At 47.1% G+C, this 20,933-nt stretch overlaps 2 protein-coding genes across 2 annotated transcripts; one reads left to right on the forward strand and one right to left on the reverse strand.

Moving 5' to 3' along the window:
• Positions 1–12,847: 12,847 nt before the first annotated feature.
• Positions 12,848–15,337, forward strand: ACD1-LIKE (ACD1-like protein). The gene is made up of 7 exons (XM_087522041.1): positions 12,848–13,467; positions 13,567–13,754; positions 13,845–13,943; positions 14,043–14,202; positions 14,332–14,523; positions 14,627–14,814; positions 14,915–15,337. The coding sequence occupies exons 1-7, from the start codon at positions 12,964–12,966 to the stop codon at positions 15,171–15,173; spliced, it is 1,590 nt and encodes a 529-aa protein (XP_087378167.1). The 5' UTR covers positions 12,848–12,963; the 3' UTR covers positions 15,174–15,337.
• A 112-nt stretch (positions 15,338–15,449) lies between these two features.
• Positions 15,450–20,389, reverse strand: LOC125529668 (elongation factor P (EF-P) family protein). Its single transcript, XM_087522042.1, has 11 exons — positions 20,117–20,389; positions 19,420–19,450; positions 19,308–19,321; positions 19,120–19,170; positions 18,593–18,662; positions 17,779–17,845; positions 17,591–17,658; positions 16,945–17,068; positions 16,165–16,204; positions 15,899–15,966; positions 15,450–15,773 (listed from the first exon to the last, which is right to left on the reverse strand). Exons 1-11 carry the CDS (start codon positions 20,315–20,317, stop codon positions 15,767–15,769), a joined length of 741 nt encoding a protein of 246 aa, XP_087378168.1. The 5' UTR covers positions 20,318–20,389; the 3' UTR covers positions 15,450–15,766.
• Between the last annotated feature and the right edge of the window lie 544 nt (positions 20,390–20,933).

Raw genomic sequence — 20,933 nt, forward strand, 5'->3', positions numbered from 1 at the left:
TAGGAGCATGCGCGTAGTGCTTAGTTTTTGATGACTTGTAGATTTTTGCAATAAGTATGTGAGTTCTTTATGACTAATGTTGAGTACATGGATTATACGCACTCTCACCCTTCCATCATTGCTAGCCTCTTCTGTACCGTGCATTGCCCTTTCTCACGTTGAGAGTTGGTGCAAACTTCGCGGGTGCATACAAACCCCGTGATATGATACGCTCTTTCACACATAAACCTCCTTATATCTTCCTCAAAACAGCCACCATACCTACCTATTATGGCATTTCCATAGCCATTCCAAGATATATCGCCAGGCAACTTTCCACCATTCTGTTTATCATGACACATTCATCATTGTCATATTGCTTAGCATGATCATGTAGTTGACATCGTATTTGTGGCAAAGCCACCGTTCATAATTCTTTCATACATGTCACTCTTGGTTCATTGCATATCCCAATACACCGCCGGAGGCATTCATATAGAGTCATATCGTGTTCTAAGTATCGAGTTGTAATTCCTGAGTTGTAAATAAATAGAAGTGTGATGACCATCATTCATAGAGCATTGTCCTAAAAATAAAGAGAAATGCCAAATAAAAAAAGGAAGGCCAAGAATATATATAAAAGGGACAATGCTACTATCCTTTGCCACACTTGTGCTTCAAAGTAGCACCATGATCTTCATGATAGAGAGTCCCTTGTTTTGTCACTTTCATATACTAGTGGGAATTTTTCATTATAGAACTTGGCTTGTGTATTCCAACAATGGGCCTCCTCAAGTGCCCTAGGTCTTCGTGAGCAAGCAAGTTGGATGCACACCCACTTAGTTTATTTTGTTGAGCTTTCATACATTTATAGCTCTAGTGCATCCGTTGCATGGCAATCCCTACTCCTTGCATTAACATCAATCGTTGGGCATCTCCATAGCCCATTGATTAGCCTCGTTGATGTGAGACTTTCTCCTTTTTTTGTCTTCTCCACATAACCCCCTCATTATATTCTATTCCACCCATAGTGCTATGTCCATGGCTCGCGCTCATATATTGCGTGAAGGTTTATAGGTTTGAGATTACTAAGTATGAAACAATTGCTTGGCTTGTCATCGAGGTTGTGCATGATGAGAGCATCCTTGTGTGACGAAAATGGAGCATGACTAAACTATATGATTTTGTAGGGATGAACTTTCTTTGGCCATGTTATTTTGAGAAGACATAATTGCTTAGTTAGTATGCTTGAAGTATTATTATTTTTATGTCAATATGAACTTTTGTCTTGAATCTTTCGGATCTGAATATTCATACCACAATTAAGAATAATTACATTGAAATTATGCCAAGTAGCACTCCACATCAAAAATTCTGTTTTTATCATTTACCTACTCGAGGACGAGCAGGAATTAAGCTTGGGGGATGCTTGATACGTATCCAACGTATCTATAATTTTTGATTGCTCCATGCTATATTATCTACTGTTTTGGACAATATTGGGCTTTATTATCCACTTTTATATTATTTTTGGGACTAACCTATTAACCGGAGGCCCAGCCCAGAATTGCTGTTTTGTTGCCTATTTCAGGGTTTCGAAGAAAAGGAATATCAAACAGAGTCCAAACGGAATGAAACCTTCAGGAACGTGATTTTCTCACCGAACATGATCCAGGAGACTTGGACCCTACGTCAAGAAACAAAGGAGGAGGCCACGAGGTAGGGGGCGCGCCTACCCCCCAGGCGCACCCTCCACCCTCGTGGGCCCCATGTTGCTCCACCGGCGTACTCCTTCCTCCTATATATACCTATGTACCCCCAAATGATCAGATACGGAGCCAAAACCCTAATTCCACCACCGCAACTTTCTGTATCCACGAGATCCCATCTTGGGGCCTATTCCAAAGCTCCGCCGGAGGGGGTATCCATCACGGAGGGCTTCTACATCAACATCATAGCCCATCCGATGAAGTGTGAGTAGTTCACCTCAGACCTACGGGTCCATAGTTATTAGCTAGATGGCTTCTTCTCTCTTTTTGGATCTCAATACAATGTTCTCCCCCTCTCTTGTGGAGATCTATTCGATGTAATCTTCTTTTTGCGGTGTGTTTGTTGAGACCGATGAATTGTGGGTTTATTATCAAGTCTATCTATGAACAATATTTGAATATTCTCTGAATTCTTTTATATATGATTGGTTATCTTTGCAAGTCTCTTCGAATTATCAGTTTGGTTTGGCCTACTAGATTGATCTTTCTTGTAATGGGAGAAGTGCTTAGCTTTGGGTTCAATCTTGCGGTGTCCTTTCCCAGTGACAGTAGGGGCAGCAAGGCACGTATTGTATTGTTGCCATCGAGGAAAACAAGATGGTTCTTTTATCATATTGCATGAATCTATCCCTCTACATCATGTCATCTTGCTTAAGGCATTACTCTATTTTCATTAACTTAATACTCTAGATGCATGCTGGATAGCGGTCGATGAGTGGAGTAATAGTAGTAGATGCAGGCAGGAGTCGGTCTACTTGTCTCGGACGTGATGCCTATATAGATTATCATACCTAGATATTCTCATAACTATGCTCAATTATGTCAATTGCTCAACAGTAATTCATTCACCCACCGTAAAATACCTATGCTCTCGAGAGAAGCCACTAGTGAAACCTATGGCCCCGGGTCTATCTTCATCATATTAATCTTCCAATACTTAGTTATTTCCTTTGCTTTTTTACTTTGCTTTTATTTTACTTTGCATCTTTATCACAAAAATACCAAAAATATTATCTTATCATATCTATCAGATCTCACTCTCGTAAGTGGCCGTGTAGGGATTGACAACCCCTTATCGCGTTGGTTGTGAGGATTTATTTGTTTTGTGCAGGTACAAGGGACTCGCGCGTAGCCTCCTACTGGATTGATACCTTGGTTCTCAAAAACTGAGGGAAATACTTACGCTACTTTGCTGGATCATCCCTTCCTCTTCGGGGAAAACCAGCGCAGTGCTCAAGAGGTAGCAACTATCGCTGCCGCTTAGTGATAAAATAAAGCAATTCCATGGCGATTGAATTTCATACAATAAAGTGACAACCATATCGCTCCTGCCAGTTGCCGATAACTGTGTTACAAAACATGATCATCTCATACAATAAAACTTAGCATCATGTCTTGACCATATCACATCACAACATGCCCTGCAAAAACAAGTTAGACGTCCTCTACTTTGTTGTTGCAAGTTTTACGTGGCTGCTATAGGCTGAGCAAGAACTGTTCTTACCTACGCATCAAAACCACACTGATATTTCGTCAAGTTAGTGTTGTTTTAACCTTCAACAAGGACCGGGCGTAGTCACACTCGGTTCAACTAATGTTGGAGAAACTAACACCCGCCAGCCACCTGTGCGCGAAGCACGTCGATAGAACCAGTCTCGCGTAAGCGTACGCGTAATGTCGGTCCGGGCCGCTTCATCCAACAATACCGCCGAACCAAAGTATGACATGCTGGTAAGCAGCATGACTTGTATCGCCCACAACTCACTTGCGTTCTACTCGTGCATATAACATCTACGCATATACCTGGCTCGAATGCCACTGTTGGGGAACGTAGTAATTTCAAAAAAAAATCCTACGCACACGCAAGATCATGATGATGCACAACAACGAGAGGGGAGAGTATCGTTTACGTACCCTCGTAGACCATAAGCGGTAGCATTATGAGAACGCGGTTGATGTAGTCGTACGTCTTCACAATCCGACCGATCCAAGTACCGAATGCACGCCACCTCCGAGTTCAGCACACGTTCATCTCAATGACGTCCCACGAACTTTGATCCAGCAGAGCTTCATGGGAGAGTTCAGGGAGCACGACGGCGTGATGATGGTGATGATGTTGCTACCGACGCACGGCTTCTCCTAAGCACCGCTACGATATGATCGAGGTGGATTATGATGGAGGGGGGCACCGCACATGACTTGGAACAATCAACTTGTGTGTCCTAGGGTGTCCCCCCTGCCCCCGTATATAAAGGAGCAAGGGGGGAGGCCGGCCGGCCCTTGCAGGGCGCGCCAGGAGGAGGAGTTCTCCTCCTAGTAGGAGTAGGACTCCCCTTTCCTACTCCTACTAGGAGGGGGAAAGGAAGGAGGAGAGGGAGAAGGAAGGAGAGGGAGGAAAGGAGGAAAGGGGGGCCGGCCCCCTAGTCCAATTCGGTTTGGGCTAGAGGGGCCGCGCGCCCTGCCTCCTCTCTTCCACCACTTGGCCCATGAGGCCCAATACTTCTTCCCCGTATTCCCATAACTCCCCGGTACTCTGAAAAATACCCGAATCACTTGAAACCTTTCCGATGTCCGAATATAGTCGTCCAATATATCGATCTTTACGTCTCGACCATTTCGAGACTCCTCGTCATGTCCCCGATCTCATCCGGGACTCTGAACTACCTTCGGTACATCAAATCACATAAACTCACAATACCGATCGTCACCGAACGTTAAACGTGCGGACCCTACGGGTTTCAGAACTATGTAGACATGACCGAGACACGTCTCTGGTCAATAACCAATAGCGGAACCTGGATGTTCATATTGGCTCCTACATATTCTACAAAGATCTTTATCGGTCAAACCACATAACAACATACGTTGTTCCCTTTGTCATCGGTATGTTACTTGCCCGAGATTCGATCGTGGTATCTCTATACCTAGTTCAATCTCGTTACCAGCAAGTCACTTTACTCATTTCCGTAATGCATCATCCTGCAACTAACTCATTAGTTGCATTGCTTGCAAGGCTTATAGTGATGTGCATTACCGACAGGGCCCAGAGATACCTCTCCGACAATCGGAGTGACAAATCCTAATCTCGATCTATGCCAACTCAACAAGTACCATCGGAGACACATGTAGAGCACCTTTATAATCACCGTTGTGACGTTTAGTAGCACACAAAGTGTTCCTCCGGTAATCGGGAGTTGCATAATCTCATAGTCATAGGAACATGTATAAGTCATGAAGAAAGCAATAGCAGTAAACTAAAACGATCAAGTGCTAAGCTAACGGAATGGGTCAAGTCAATCACATCATTCTCCTAATGATGTGATCCCGTTTATCAAATGACAACTCATGTCTATGGTTAGGAAACATAACCATCTTTGATTAACGAGCTAGTCAAGTAGAGGCATACTAGTGACACTCTGTTTGTCTATGTATTCACACATGTATTATGTTTTCGGTTAATACAATTCTAGCATGAATAATAAACATTTATCATGAAATAAGGAAATAAATAATAACTTCATTATTGCCTCTAGGGCATATTTCCTTCACCTACTCCTACTAGGAGTAGGTTCCCCCCCCCTTTCCTAGTCCAACTAGGAGGGGGAGGAAAGGGAAGAGGGAGAGAAGGAAAGGGGAGGCCCTCCCAATTCGGATTGGGCTTGGGGGCATGCCCCTCCACTTGGATGCCTCCTCATCTCTTACACTAAAGCCCATGAAGGCCCATTAACCCCCCGGGGGGTTTTGATAACCCTCGGTACTCCTGAAAATGCCCGAACCTATCTGAAACCTTTTTGGTGTCCAAACATAACCTTCCAATATATCAATCTTCATGTCTCGACCATTTCGAGACTCCTCGTCATGCCCGTTATCACATCTGGGACTCCTAACAACCTTCGGTACATCAAATCACATAACCCACAATACATATCGTCATCGAACGTTAAGCGTGCGGACCCTACGGGTTCGAGAACTATGTAGACATGACTGGGACTCATCTCCGGTCAATAACCAATAGCGGAACCTGGATGCTCATATTGGTTCCTACATATTCTATGAAGATCTTTATCGGTCAAACCGCATCACAACATACGTTGTTCCCTTTGTCATCGGTATGTTACTTGCCCGAGATTCGATCGTCGGTATCATCATTCCTAGTTCAATCTCGTTACCGGCAAGTCTCTTTACTCGTTCCGTAATGCATCATCCCTCAACTAACTCATTAGTTACATTGCTTGCAAGGCTTATAGTGATGTGCATTACCGAGAGGGCCTAGAGATACCTCTCCGACAATCGGAATGACAAATCCTAATCTCGATCTATGCCAACTCAACAAACACCACCAGAGACACCTGTAGAGCATCTTTATGATCACCCAGTTACATTGTGATGTTTGATAGCACACTAAGTGTTCCTCCGGTATTTGGGAGTTGCATAATCTCATAGTCATAGGAACATGTATAAGTCATGAAGAAAGCAATAGCAATAAACTAAACGATCATAGTGCTAAGCTAATGGATGGGTCATGTCAATCACATCATTCTCTAATGATGTGATCCCGTTCATTTGATCAAATGATAACTCATGTCCATGGCTAGGAAACTTAACCATCTTTGATTAACGAGCTAGTCAAGTAGAGGCATACTAGTGACACTCTGTTTGTCTATGTATTCACACATGTACTAAGTTTCCGGTTAATACGATTCTAGCATGAATAATAAACATTTACCATGATATAAGGAAATATAAATAACAACTTTATTATTGCCTCTAGGGCATATTTCGTTCAATGATGTGACCGGGATTCTGTCCGCCAATGGCTTATTTCACATCCTTCTACTTTGGGAAATCATGATTACCATTGACCTTGATCTGGTGCAAATTGATACTCCTATTTGGAGAAGGAATAGTGCTAGTACCTACACCTCATCATCCACTCATGTTATGCTTTGGCAGGGGAGCTGTAACGCCCAGATAATTAAGCTACAGTAATCCCACGCTAATGGTGTCACGTCACCACAGTTACTGTTGTTAACCTTGCGATGATTCGAAACCGTTTCAAAATTCGAATTCAAATTAATGACAAAATAAAAAAAAATTCAAAAATTAAAACAAAAATGTTCGGGAGGTGCCATATTTTGCATATGTAATTATGGTGTAATAAACACATTTTGATGAAATGCCTAAGTATTTTAAAATGAATTAAAACAGAAAATAAAATAAATAAAAAGAAAACAAAAACAAAAACTAAAAGAAAAATAAAAGAGGCAGGCCCCTCCTCCCCCACTTGGCCTCTTGGCCCAGTCGGCTCAGCCGACTAGGCCGGCCCAACCGGCCCCACTCCCCTTATCCTTCCCCCACTCCCCCACTCTCCCACCGACACTCCCCACTCCCCCCTCTCACAAAATATCTCCCTCCCCCTCTCTCCCGATTGGATCGGGAGGAGACCGCCGCCCCGCGCCAGGACGTCGCCCGGAGCCCGCGCCGCTACCTCGCCAGCCTGCCTCCACTTCCTCGCCGGCCTGCTTCCTCCCCCCGTCGCCCGGTCGTCGTCGTCGACCACCCCGAGCCCCTCTGCCCTGACCCTACGGCCCCAATGAGCCTCGCCCCTCTCCCCTTTGCCTCCCTGTGGCACGCCGCATCGCCGCACCCGAGCTTGCGCACGCTCCGCTGCGCCCTCCACGCCGTGCGCGTCCTGCGCCCGCGCTCGTGGCGCCCCGCTCGCGCGAACCCCACCCCGCTTGCTGCCTTGCTGCAGCTGCTGCTGTACGCCGCCGCCACCTGTGTGCTGCTTCTCCTGCGCGCGGCACGCCGCGCCTCTTCTCCCTCCCCGCAGCGCCGTCCACACGGCCCCATCCGCTCCCTTCTCCCCTGCCCGCACTTGCCCGCGGCCACTGCCCCTTTGCCTCCTCCGCGCGCACGCGTCCCGCCGAACACCGCCGTCCCTGTCCCCGCTTCGCCGCGATGCTTGCCGAGCGCCGTCACCACGCCCGCCGTCCACCCCGCGCGCGCTCGCCGCCGCACTGCCCAGTGGCTTCCCCTGCCGCCCTGCTCTGCTTCGTTCCCTCATGCGCCGCTCCTCGCCTTGCCGCACCAGCCGCACGGCCTCGCAACGACCCCCATCGCTCCTCCCCGCGGCTGCCTCTCCACCGGCCACGGCCAGCGCGCCCCACTTCGGCCATGGCCTCGCCGTGGCCACCGCTCCCCTGCTCCGGGGATATTTTCCCGGATGTTTTTCCCCCTTCACCGGTACCACCTCATACCGCGTTAGGGCATCCCTAGCACCGATACTTGTCATGTCATGCATCGCTATGCATCTGTTTGCTTAATATTTATTGTTTCTCCCCCTCTTCTCTCGCTATACACCGAGACCGACGCCACTGCTACCCAGTACGACTACGGTGTTGACGACCCCTCTCTCTTGCCAGAGCAACCATGCAAGCCCCCCCTGATCACCAGATATCGCCTACTCTTCTCTATACTGCTTGCATTAGAGTAGTGTAGCATGTTACTGCTTTCCGTTAATCCTATTCTGATGCATAGCCTGTCATTGTTGCTACAGCTGTTGATACCTTACCTGCAATCCTAAATGCTTAGTATAGGATGCTAGTTTATCATCAGTGCCCCTACATTCTTGTCAGTCTGCCATGCTATACTATCGGGCCGTGATCACTCGGGAGGTGATCACGGGTATATACTTATACCTAATATATGATACTTGTGGTGACTAAAGATGGGTTGGCTCGAAGAGTACCCGCGAGTGATTCACGGATTGGGTCCGAAAGGACGTTTGTCCCGACGGCCCTCTGAGTGGATCTTTGTGGCAGAGCGACAGGGTAGGTTGAGACCACCTAGGAGAGAGGTGGGCCTAACCCTGGTCGACGTCCGCGGTTATTTCAAAATAGCACGATTAACGAGATCTTGGTATTTGATCTGAGTCTGGCCACTGGCCTATACGCACTAACCAACTACGCAGGGACAGTTATGGGCACTCGACGTCGTGGTATCAGCCGAAGCCTTCATGACGTCAGCGACTGAGCGACGCGCGCCGCATTGGACCGTAAGCTCGCGCTTGTATTAAGGGGGCTAGGTCTGCTTCCGGCCGCGTACGCAACATGCAGGTGTGCAATGGGCGATGGGCCCAGACCCCTGCGCCATAGGATTTAGACCGGCGTGCTGACCTCTCTGTTGTGCTTAGGTAGGGCTGTGACGTGTTGATCTTCTAAGGTCGGGCATGACCCAGAAAAGTGTGTCCAGACAAAGGGGATCAAGCATGTTGAGAAATGTGGCGCACCCCTGCAGGGAAGTTAATCTATTCGAATAGTCGTGATCTTCGGTAACATGATGACTTGGAGTTGTACCTTGACCTTATGACAACTAGAACCGAATACTTAATAAAACACATCCTTCCAAGTGCCAGATACAACCGGTGATCGCTCTCTCACAGGGCGATGAGGGAAGGATCATCGGTTAGGGTTATGCTATGCGATGTTACTTGGTGAACTTACCATCTACTCTCTTCATGTGCTGCAAGATGGAGGTTACCAGAAGTGTAGTCTTCGATAGGACTAGCTATCCCCTCTTATTCCGGCATTCTGCAGTTCAATCCACATATGTTACCCCTTTTGCCATTTGATACCAATGCATACATACGTAGTGTAGCTACTTGCTTGCGAGTACTTTGGATGAGTACTCACGGTTGACTTGCTCCTCCTTTTCCCCCTTCCTATACCCGATTGTTGTGACCAGACGTTGGAGTCCAGGAGCCAGACTCCACTGTCGATGACGACTACTACTACTTGGGAGGTGCCTACTACTACGTGCAGCCCGCTGACAATGACCAGGAATAGTTTAGGAGGATCCCAGGCAGAAGGCCTGCGCCTCTTTCGATCTGTATCCCAGTTTGTGCTAGCCTTCTTAAGGCAAACTTGTTTAACTTATGTCTGTACTCAGATATTGTTGCTTCCGCTAACTCGTCTATGATCGAGCTCTTGTATTCGAGCCCTCGAGGCCCCTGGCTTGTAATATGATGCTTGTATGACTTATTTTATTTGTAGAGTTGTGTTGTGATATCTTTCCGTGAGTCCTTGATCTTGATCGTACACGTTTGCGTGTATGATTAGTGTACGATTGAATCGGGGACGTCACAGGAGCGTTAGGTTTGCCCTGGCTCCGGCAGTATGGAAGTGTTCGGCGCCTCTATCTTGCAAGCTGTTCATGTGGCTCGCAACACAGTAGCGTCTATCGACAACTGATCGCTGGTTGCGACAAGGGCCACAAGATCAAAGCTCCCCTTACTACATTTGTGCTCATGAGGAAGACTCGATTGATCACTTATTGCTTCATTGTGTCTTCGCTCGTTAAGTCTGGTATAGTTGCTTTCAAAAAGCAAGAATTAACATCACGATGGTGCTGACGGATGATTATATTGGTGACTGGAGAATCGACGCTCGCAAGAGGATGCCAAAGGATAATAGGAAGGGTTTTGACTCGGTTATCATGCTCATATGTTGGTTGTTATGGAAGCATCGCAACAGGATGGTATTTGGACCGAGGATTGCAATTGCTATGGTGCCGTATTTTACCACGTAGATTTTTGATGAGCTGCCTCCCATAGGGCTGCCTCCCCCCACCTATATATATGTGAAGAAGGAGAGGGGCAACACACACCACGATCCCCAAGGCGTGTGCGACGCCCCCTCTCCCTTTAGTTCCAGTTCCTCCTCCGTCCACGTTCGTTGTGCTTGGCGAGTCCCTGTGGATAGTTTCACCACCATCATCACCACGCCGTCGTGCCGCTGGAACTCATCTACTACTTTGCCTCTCTTGCTGGATCGAGAAGGCGAGGACGTCATCGAGCTGAACATGTGCTGAACGCGGAGGTGACATACGTTCGGTACTTGATCGGGACGGATCGTGAAGGTGTATGACTACATCAACCGCGCTGATAAAGCTTTCGCTTAGCGATCTATAAGGGTATGTAGATGCTCTCCCCCTCTCATAGCTATGCATCTTTATGGATAGATCTTGCGTGTGCGTACAGTTTTTTTTGTTTTTCCATGCAACATTCCCCAACACGCTCCAGCTCCGCGCCGCCGTCCCGGCGACCAGCAGCTCCCGAGCGGCGGCACCAGCCCCGCGACGGTGGCGGCAGCGCGCGCGGCTGTCGTCGCCGGTCTCGGCCGTGGCGGCGGAGGCGCCCTCGGAAGCGTCGTAGTTCGGTGGCGAGAAGGAGAAGGATGAGGGGTAGTTCGACTGCCTAGACCAGTGGTACCCGCTGGCACCCGTGTGCGACCTGGACCCCAGCGCACCGCACGGCAAGACGGTGTTGGGCCTCCGCATGGTGTCTTGGTACGACCGCGCTGTCGACGAGTGCTGCATGTTCGACAACGCGTGCCCGCACCGCCTTGCGCCGCTCTCCGATGGCCGCATAGACGACAAGGCCCGCCTCCAGTGCATCTACCACGGCTGGTGCTTCGACGGCCGCGGCTCCTACCAGTTCATCCCACAGGCCCCTGCCCTCGACCCACCCATAACCATCGACCCCATCTCCTTCTTCCTCCTTCGGTCGATCACAAAACCAAAACCCAAACCAAAATGTTTCTTCTCTAAATTGCACAAGAACAATAAAGCTACAGCTAAAATTCACAACCTATGAGCTGCAAAAAAAATAAACTAACAAGCATGGGCTACAAAAAGGGTAGAATGAGCTACAGAAACTATGAGCTGCAAAAATTCAGAAATTAACACAATGGGATCCAGTAACTTTAAGTTTATCATAAACTATGAGCTTCAGAAAAAATCAGAGAAGGTCCTACAGAAACTATGAGCTCCAGAAATTTAGAAATAATACAAGGGATCCTGCAGCTTTAAGTCCCTCTGCACGACATAAAAAACCACTGCAGAAATTCAGCAAGCACAACTAAAATATCGAACCTGAAACTCAGTAAAATTCAGCAGCACAACTTAAAAACCGAACGCGAATCAATCTTTGGTTGAGTTGGTTAGGTGGACAGTGGTATCCTCAACCCATCGGGGTTCAAATCCTGGTGCTCGCATTATTCTTGGATTTATTTCAGGATTTCCGGCGATGCGCTTTCAGTGGGAGGAGACGTTCCCGTCGACGACGAGGCGCCTACGGTGACTTCGTAAATCTCAAGATGATATGCCGGCTCAGTCTCTCGGAGGTGCTCATATGGGTAGGGTGTGCATGTGTGCGTTCATAGGGGTGAGTGTATGCGCGTGTATATAAGCGCTTGTGTCTGTACTGATGCTAAAAAAAACTTAAAACCCGAACTCAGTAAAATTCAGCAACACATCTAAAAAACCTAAAACTCATCGGAACAATTCAGAAAAGGCACGGACTTTGCTCACATGTGCCCAGCAAAAAGCATGTTTATCTACAAAAATCATGTAAAAAATTCCTGCAGCACATCCAAATCCAGCTTCACATCAAACATCACTAGCTCTACTCCGCAGACGATGCCCTACACCTACACCGCGACCGCTCTCCTAGAACGCGTCAAACTACCTACATCGACGACCACTCTCCAGCAAACCAGTCGTCGTTATCTCGATGGATATGCCACCCCTATGGATTGAGCCGCCCCGTAGATAACCGCCATGAACGCCTATAAATCGTCAGAAATATAGGGGAAAGGGGAGGGGGGATCTCAGATCCATACCTGCTAAAGTCGATGCCGGCCACCGTCGAACCCGTCGCCGTCGCCACCGCACTGGATATGCCCTGGTCACCCAACGCCCTGCACCGCCGTCCTCCCAAATCTAGAAGCGGACACAAGTCGATGGAGCTGCCAGTTGCATGAATGCTTGTCCTGTAACAAGGGCTCTGTTTCAGAAAATGGACACGCATGACGCGGAAGCGGGGACGCTTTCATCCGTCTGATCAACAGACGATCCGACGGATGCGGAGCCAATAGAAACGGAGCCCGTGGACGCACACGTGATCGGTCGGCTGAAGGTAAGCTTTTCCGTTTTAGATTTTACTGTTCCTTTTGCCTCGGACCTACACTAGCGGTATGGCTGGCAGTCCACGCGTTCTGCACTTGGCGGTAGAGACGTGGCGATAAGTCGTACCGGCGAACCGCAGCCGCAATCGCGCGCGCGCGCATCCCTCATTCCCTCCCTCCCGCGCGCACTTCCCACAGCCACAGGTTCTTCCCCCGCCGTCGGCCGCCGCGGGATCAGACGACGCGCCATGGATTTCCTCTCCCTCCTCGTCCCCCGCGCGCGCCCTTCGCTCCCGCTCCCGCTCCGCGCCGCCGCCCCGGCCACCAGCAGCGCCAGAGCGGCGGCACCGGCCCCGCGACGGTGGCGGCAGCGCGCGCGGCTGTCGTCGCCGGTCTCGGCCGTGGCGGCAGAGGCGCCCTCGGTGCCGTCGCCGTTTGGTGGCGAGCAGAAGGAGAAGGAGGAGGGGCAGTTCGACTGGCTGGACCAGTGGTACCCGCTGGCCCCCGTGTGCGACCTGGACCCCGGCGCGCCGCACGGCAAGACGGTGCTGGGCCTCCGCGTGGTGGCCTGGTACGACCGCGCCGTGGACGAGTGGCGCGTGTTCGACGACGCCTGCCCGCACCGCCTGGCGCCGCTCTCCGAGGGCCGCATCGACGACAAGGGCCGCCTCCAGTGCGTCTACCACGGCTGGTGCTTCGACGGCCGCGGCGCCTGCCAGTTCATCCCACAGGCCCCCGCCCTCGGCCCACCTGTCTGTAACCATCCATCCATTCTCCTTCTTCCTCCTCCGTTCGATCACAAAACCAAAACCAAAACCGAAATGTTTTCTTCTCTGAATTGCGCGGCGCAGGTGCACAAGAACAGCAAGGCGTGCGTGGCGTCGTACCCGAGCGTGGTGCAGAACAACATCCTGTGGTTCTACCCGAGGGCCGACGAGGAGCACCAGGACATTCTGCAGAGGAAGCGTCCGCCATTCATCCCGGAGATCGACGACCCCTCCTTCGTCACCGTCTACGGCGTCAGGGACCTCCCCTACGGGTACACATCCTCAACCTCGACCTCCATATATGCGGGCGGCTGCCTCCCTCCATTGCACAGTCTCACAGTCACAGCTCCGTTGGTTTGCAGCTACGATGTGCTGGTGGAGAACCTCATGGACCCTGCCCACGTCCCCTACGCGCACAAGGGGCTGATGGGCAAGCTTCGCAAGAAGGAAGATCCCGGAAGATAAGCCCCTGCCCAGCTGCCCTGACATGACCGGCGCTGTCGAGTTCAGTTCACACTGTCACTGAATGGGAGTGTTGATTCAGTTGTTCTTCTCTTCACAGTTGAGTTCGACATCGAAGGCGGAGGGCCAGTGAAGATGAAGATAGAGGAGGCGAACATCGCCGGGTTCCTGTCGGAGCAGGACAATAGCGGATACTTCCGGTACGTCGCGCCGTGCACCTTCTACGGCTCGCCCCTCCCCAAAGAGGAAAAGGGAGAGGTATGAATCGGTTGATTGGGCAGACACATTTTTCCATTGCTGCCGGTGCAAGCGGAACTTGCAGCGCTTCAGAGGAGAACAAACAGGGGTTGTTCAGAAGTTGACAGTTCATGCTTTGGTTTTGGGCAGGAGAAGAAGAAGAAGCCGCCTCAGTTCATGCTGGTGTTCATGTGCGTCCCGGTGTCTCCAGGGAAAAGCAGGGTGATCTGGGCGTTCCCGAGGAACGTCGGCGTCTGGCTCGACAAGGTCATACCGCGGTGGTACTACCACATCGGCCAGAACGCCATCCTGGACTCAGACATCTACCTGCTCCATATCGAGGTGATGATTCTTCAGCTCAAGCTCAGTAATTCTGAATTTCAGAGCCTTGTCCAGGATATGGAGCTCAAGCAGCAAGTAAACCCACTGTTCTTCCTTCATTTAGGAGCGCAACTTTGCCGCGGCGGGTGTTGAAAACTGGCAGAAAGCCGTGTACGTGCCGACGTCGTCGGACAACATGGTGATCGCCTTCAGGAACTGGTTCAGAAAGCACTGCAAGAGCCAGGTCGGCTGGGCCGCCCCAACAATAGGTCAGCTACCAGAGACTCCAACCAAAGACAAGCTCATGGAGAGGTACAAATAATGCAACATTCTAACTCTTCTCCACGCCAAACCTGAATACCTGAGAATTCAGTGAACCCCACCTGAACGAATTTTGCGATGGCGTCCACAGGTACTGGTCACACGTCGCGCAGTGCAGGAGCTGCAGCGCGGCGCTGAAGACCATGAAGGCATTGGAGGTTGCCCTTCAGGTCGCGTCGGTGGCTGTCGTCGGGTTCCTCGCCGTCGCCAAGGGGACGCTGGTGACGTCGGTCGTGCAGAGAGCCGCCGTCGTGTCCTTGGCCGTGCTGTGCTTCGCTGCATCCCGCTGGCTCGCGAGCTTCATCGAGAAGAATTTCTATTTCCAGGATTACGTCCATGCCTACAAGTGAAGGCCATAATCCTGCGCCTTCCGTTGCTAGGGTTTTGTAGCTCCTGACTCGATGCAGCTTTAGAAAGTGCACATGAAGCACATTGCTTTACTTGATACCGATAGTAGCTGTATATAAAGCAACTAGTTTTTCCTTTTCAAACCAAAACCGGCTTCCGATTTTCATTCAAATCCAGTGCATAAATGCTAAATGCGTGACAAAAGGAAATTAAGAATTTTGTATCAAGTACCAGGTGCTATTACCAGGCAAATCGAGAAACTTGTTGCCGCAAAACCATACAAGGAACAACAATATAACTTCTTATTCATATATGATTGGCGTTTTGCACAGCACATCCCAGTATTATTTCACTTCACAAAACTACCAAGTTATAAAAGGGCAACACATCTTAATGTCAGCGTGTACATCGCTTCCCCAAAACATATCTATAAGAACAAAAATGTGTTGTTTGTTACTGAATTCCTGGTAAAACTGGATGCCTTTTTTGAGGAGGCAGATTCAGAATTATGTCTATGGCCTAGCAAACTTATCTAAGAAGGTGAGTACAAGTCGAAGCCCAATTTCGGAGAACAAAGCACCATATGACACAACCCTTAGGCCCTGAAATAGAAAACAGTTTCAGTGAATTTTTACCAAGAACTTAGCTATCAAAGTACAGACGACCCGCACCATTCATGTTCAGAATAATACAGCTTTCTGGGTAATTAAGATTTCCATCAACTTACCTAGTCATATATGAATCATCCACAGTACTAACAATGATGTTCTCACCCACTTCAACAAAAGGCGGGGCCTACGATTGGCAAAAAGTTGATGCAAGTGAGAAATACTTCAAGCTGCAGGACTATATCAAATTTCTTGGTTTCTAATTTTAATATTGATAATTAGGAGATTGCAAAACAATGAATGGATAAAAAAAGATGGCTTTTCCATACACCATTCCATAAAGGTCTATGTGAATATACTCTATGAAATGGTACCATCAACTTACAAGTACTGTAAGGCCATTATCCAGCAAGACCCTCTTATATCTGCATTTAGTACAAACACAAGTTTAGTTACCGCATAACACCAAGCCTCAAACAATTGATGATAAGAGATGATGAAGCTGATCAAAGGGGAATCTGCAATGCGCATGTGCATGGATACAATTCCATAGTGCATGAACTACTGTTTACTGCTTTTGCAGGGATTTTTGTTATGAAACTAGCTAACCTGTTGTTATAGTTCTGCTGCATATAACTCATAACTACTCCCTCCGTTTCCAAATATAAGCCTTTTTAGAGATTCATTACGGACTACATATGGATGTATATAGACGTATTTTAGAGTGTAGATTCACTCATTTTGCTCCGTATGTAGTCCATATCGGAATCTCTAAAAAGGCTTATATTTAGGAACGGAGGGAGTACACAATTAACTTTCAAGTTTCTTCTCTGCGCATATAATTATCCATCAGGTATGTTCACTCCAGACAAAATATCACATTATGGTTAGAACACTATCACTCACTCCAAGCAATATATCCACCAATAATATGAAACATATTACTCTATTACCATAACTTCATTGCCGATCATTTGACAAGAGTGCTTATTTTGAGCCACAAAATATGAGAAGTACCCAGTGTATCCACTTGGAGTTGACTTACTAATACTCAACCCATAAAAGGTATTGGAACAATGAATAACCCAAAAACTCATCAATACATAATAAACAAATGTTGCAGAAATAAGAATTAATTTGATGATGGAAGTAATATGAAACTCACTGAGGTGTAGCAGTTAGGCCTTTTGCATTAGGCTGTGCTTCAACAACAGTGCAAGTCACACGAGGAGGCACTGAGCCAGACAACGCTCGGCCATCAAAAAATTGTAGAGTTACCTTCATCTCATCTGAAAAAAAATGATATTGGAAATTTGAGTTAAATGGTCTCAATCAAAATTTACTTTAACCATTGTATTTATTTCGATGAGATCAAATACATTTAAAACCATTTTGACAATGAGCAGAAGATATCAACATCGAGCGAGTCATGTACACTATCAGTGCAGGAGTGAGCGAGCCTCTTAGGTGCTGACGTCTTTATTGTTGCCACCGAATTAAGAAAAATGCACATGTATCGGATATGTTTGGGCCCGCTAATACATGGCATATATACAGATCACAATTATTTGTAAGGTAAAACTTAAGTGTCCCACACATTATATTCATCGGAATTGATAATTTTGTCCACTGTGATCATTTAAAACTAACTACTATGTCTACAGCAGCACTAACTTGCATATATGAGAGCTACAGGCACAAAAGTAAACAAGTCATCTAACTATTCAAAAGGTAAAACACAAGCACGTTCTTATAATCTAGTATTCATAGCAATTGGTGTTCTTCTGGTTGTCAATTAATACTGTTCGGACCTTTCAGATATGCAGCGTTTTTGCCAAACAGTTCCTTTGAAACCTCGAGTTGCTCAAACGTGTTAGGCCTGACAAAAAAAAGGGTTCCAGATGAAGTCATTACTACATGGATATTAATAAAATATAGACAGCGTCGCACCACAGCATGTTAATGAGGGAATGACAAGAAAACAGGGAAATAAGCATACTCCATAAGTGCCACGTTGTCTCCTTCCTGATACAGATATGTGAAAGGCTTATCCTCAACAAAAACTCCTGAATGTGTAAAGAAAATACATAATGATTAGATTTCCATTATGAACACGACTGTACGCTTTCCAAATACAAATAACCAAACTACTGTTATCAACTTATCATGACTGTGCCTTACGAAATTCCCACTGGACTAGATATTACTGGAAGAAAGTTGGGTAGCCAGGAGTTTCTCAAAAGCAGGTTAATTTGGCCACCTTCTGGCAAAACCTAGTTCCATACGGCGCCACCTTCTTTTTTCTTCAATTATTATTGATATTAATATATGATGCATTTATGTGCAAAACTAATGTCAAATGTCACCCAAATCTTGGCAAATAAATGATACATATCAATAATAATTTATATTTAATTGGAGAGGCTCATAGTCGTGATTGATATATGAGGTGCTGATTGTAATACTCCTAAAAGGCTGGTTAACGCATCCAACTTCTATAATCATTATCGTTATTTGAGTTTATTGTAGATGGTCATCATCTGAACTTTGTTTGGTACCTTCAGTGCGGCTAACACTGCTCGAGTATTGACACATGTATGATTGAATGCAATAAAACACACTAGAAGAAATTATTTCTTAGCTTCGTAAGATGTAACCAGAAAAAGGGAAGAGAAGGCTATGAAAAATTGCACAGGAGCACGTTTTAACAAGGACAGGGTACAAATAGCTACAGAAAGGAAACCAGACTAAAACATAGAAGCCTATAACTTCAGTCCTAGAATGCCTTTTGTGTGGGGAAGGAGTGTTCGTACTCTCAAGAGCCTCGTCGGTACGAAATCTTTCAACTATTTTGTTACCAGTGTCAACATCCCTCAGTTCCACCTGCAGCAATCAAGAGTTGAGAATAAAATTCAGATTGTAATGAAACAAATGACAAATTTAAGCTCCAGTTAAGTCAAGCACATATAAAAAAACATCCACCTGAACTTAGTTTTCGTCATTTGAGGGGACATCTTGCATGGAACTGCAGGCATGCCATTGGGGCAACAGTGCATCAAATTATTCATATGTATTTCTTGGTGCCTAGCTGTTTATTTCACTGTCCTTGTTATTACTCATTTACAAGTTATTCCAAAGTTATATTTTCGTTGTTGGCATGTCCTGTTGCCGTTGCTAAAATAGGTAGTCTAAGATGAGAGCATTTTGTGTGATTGGGTCTGATAATATAGATGCAAGGAAAAATCCGGCAAGTAACAAGACCAACATTAGCTTGCCATCATGTGAAGTATGCAGAGTTAAGTGGTGCAACAGATTGAAAGAAACAAACAAAATAAATGACCTGTATTGTGGCTCCTCCTCTTCCTTGGTGTGAATGATGCGATTTTATCACCTGAACAGAAGACATTCAACTCAGAAATGATAAGAGTGATTGCTCTTACTTAGTAGACCAGAAACATAGGTGAATATAAACCAGAAAGCTTGAGGAAATATGGAGGGACATAGGACATGAAAAGCAGTTAAACGCACCTGATAAATGCGGCCTTGATTTAAGGTTGGCCCAAAAGATGGATAAGTAGTAATCCACGATACTTGGAAGTAAAAAACAAAACACTAAAGATGTAATCAGCTAATCACACACCTTTTCTCTGTATCACATTTCCAAGTTTCACCTACACATATGAGGATATCTCAAGTCAATGCAAGCATCGTTATGCGCTTTCACAAAGATTAATAAAATAATAGAAGTGAAAAGGCATTAGCAAAATTAAGACCCAGGATATAATCAAGATGTCATTAAAAATGTACACCAGAAGTTTTGCAGTTATTTTTAGGACCATTGGAAAGCTGGAAGCCTCCCTGCTAACTACAACTGTAGAAAACAACTTCAATAACAACTTCTAAATGTACCATCCATGTCAAGCCGATAGACCAAATACTAATTAACTCGGCTAAATCTAGGTTGGAATATGCTACTGGCTACACGTTCTGCACAAGTTGCAATATGACTGTTGGTCGCACGGGGAATTCACACCACGATTTTGTGGATGCAAAAGTAGAACATACAATTTGAGTATTCCACAACAAACACAAAATAATTGCAAAAGGCTTTCCATGACATTTGTTCGATCGCTAGTGAACATATCAATGGAACCACAGAACAAAATAGCAAGGAACTGCTCCGCCTGCCAAGCGAATTCTCCCACAAATTCGCTACGAACTGAACAGAGCAGCAGGAGCCATAACAGTGCACGAGCTTAGCAGAACCCTATCTAAACCCTGTGCGGCCACGGGCCAAGCGAGCAGACGCGAGAGCGAGGGGGCAGAAGGGGGATTACGTCGGAGCCGAGCATCTTCGCGCCGCGGCGCTGCGTGGCGGCCCACGGCGTGGTGGCGAGGGAGCCGGTGGACGGGTCCCGCCGGGCGGCGGAGAGGGTGGCGACGGCATGGGCGTGTGCGTGGGCGGCGGGAGGTGGAGAGTGGAGGAGGGAGGAGAGGCGGCGGGAAGCTTCGAGAAGGTTCCGACGGAGGATCTGCATCGCGAGGTCAGGCTGGGTGGTTCGCCGTCTGCACTTTCCCGGCGCCGGTAGGTTTGGAAAAAAAAATTGAGACAAAAGTAGGTTTGGAATGGGCACAGGGTGACCTCGGATTGGGCCCGGGCCGTGGTCCGGGCGGGCCTAAGATGTGGGCTGAAGGTGCGCCCGGAATGGAAAATTTGCCATTTTATCTCTTTTGTGGTGGAGGATCAGCTTTGCATTTACATTTCAGTTTTTAAAAGCTTTGCATTTGCAAATTCACCTTTTTAAGGCGCTGCATGTTTTCTAGGTCAATTTTTTGCATGCTTAGTGGGAGGAAATGAAGAACATAAGACAAAAGTTATTGAAGAAATACCTACCAAACATTTGGCGAAAGGTCTTATGGAACGAATATATAATCTATAATACCTAAATAGGTCATCCCCACTAACCTAATGAGCACGCAACTAGAAGAAGAAGAGAGGACCATTATGATGAAAAAAATAGAGGTACGTGAAGAAAGCGGTGGAGAAGAAGCGACAAAGGGGGGTGTATATAAGTGATTGGCGACAATGGCCACCAAAAGTGTTAACATACGGAAGCAGGACAACATACACCCTAACGGCTTAGATGGGTGGTT

The sequence above is a fragment of the Triticum urartu genome, chromosome 5A, assembly GCF_056163025.1.
Source record: "Triticum urartu cultivar PI428250 chromosome 5A, HENAU_Tu73, whole genome shotgun sequence".
NCBI classification, from domain to species: domain Eukaryota; kingdom Viridiplantae; phylum Streptophyta; class Magnoliopsida; order Poales; family Poaceae; genus Triticum; species Triticum urartu.

Coding starts and splice junctions, on each gene's coding strand:
- ACD1-LIKE (XM_087522041.1), top strand. CDS start 12,964: ATGGATTTCCTCTCCCTCCTCGTCCCCCGCGCGCGCCCTTCGCTCCCG. Junction 13,944..14,042: donor AAGAAGGAAGATCCCGGAAG/ATAAGCCCCTGC, acceptor TCTTCTCTTCAC/AGTTGAGTTCGACATCGAAG. Junction 14,815..14,914: donor AAAGACAAGCTCATGGAGAG/GTACAAATAATG, acceptor TGGCGTCCACAG/GTACTGGTCACACGTCGCGC.
- LOC125529668 (XM_087522042.1), bottom strand. CDS start 20,317: ATGCAGATCCTCCGTCGGAACCTTCTCGAAGCTTCCCGCCGCCTCTCC. Junction 17,659..17,778: donor GACAACGTGGCACTTATGGA/GTATGCTTATTT, acceptor TTTTTTTGTCAG/GCCTAACACGTTTGAGCAAC. Junction 15,967..16,164: donor ATAATGGCCTTACAGTACTT/GTAAGTTGATGG, acceptor TGCCAATCGTAG/GCCCCGCCTTTTGTTGAAGT.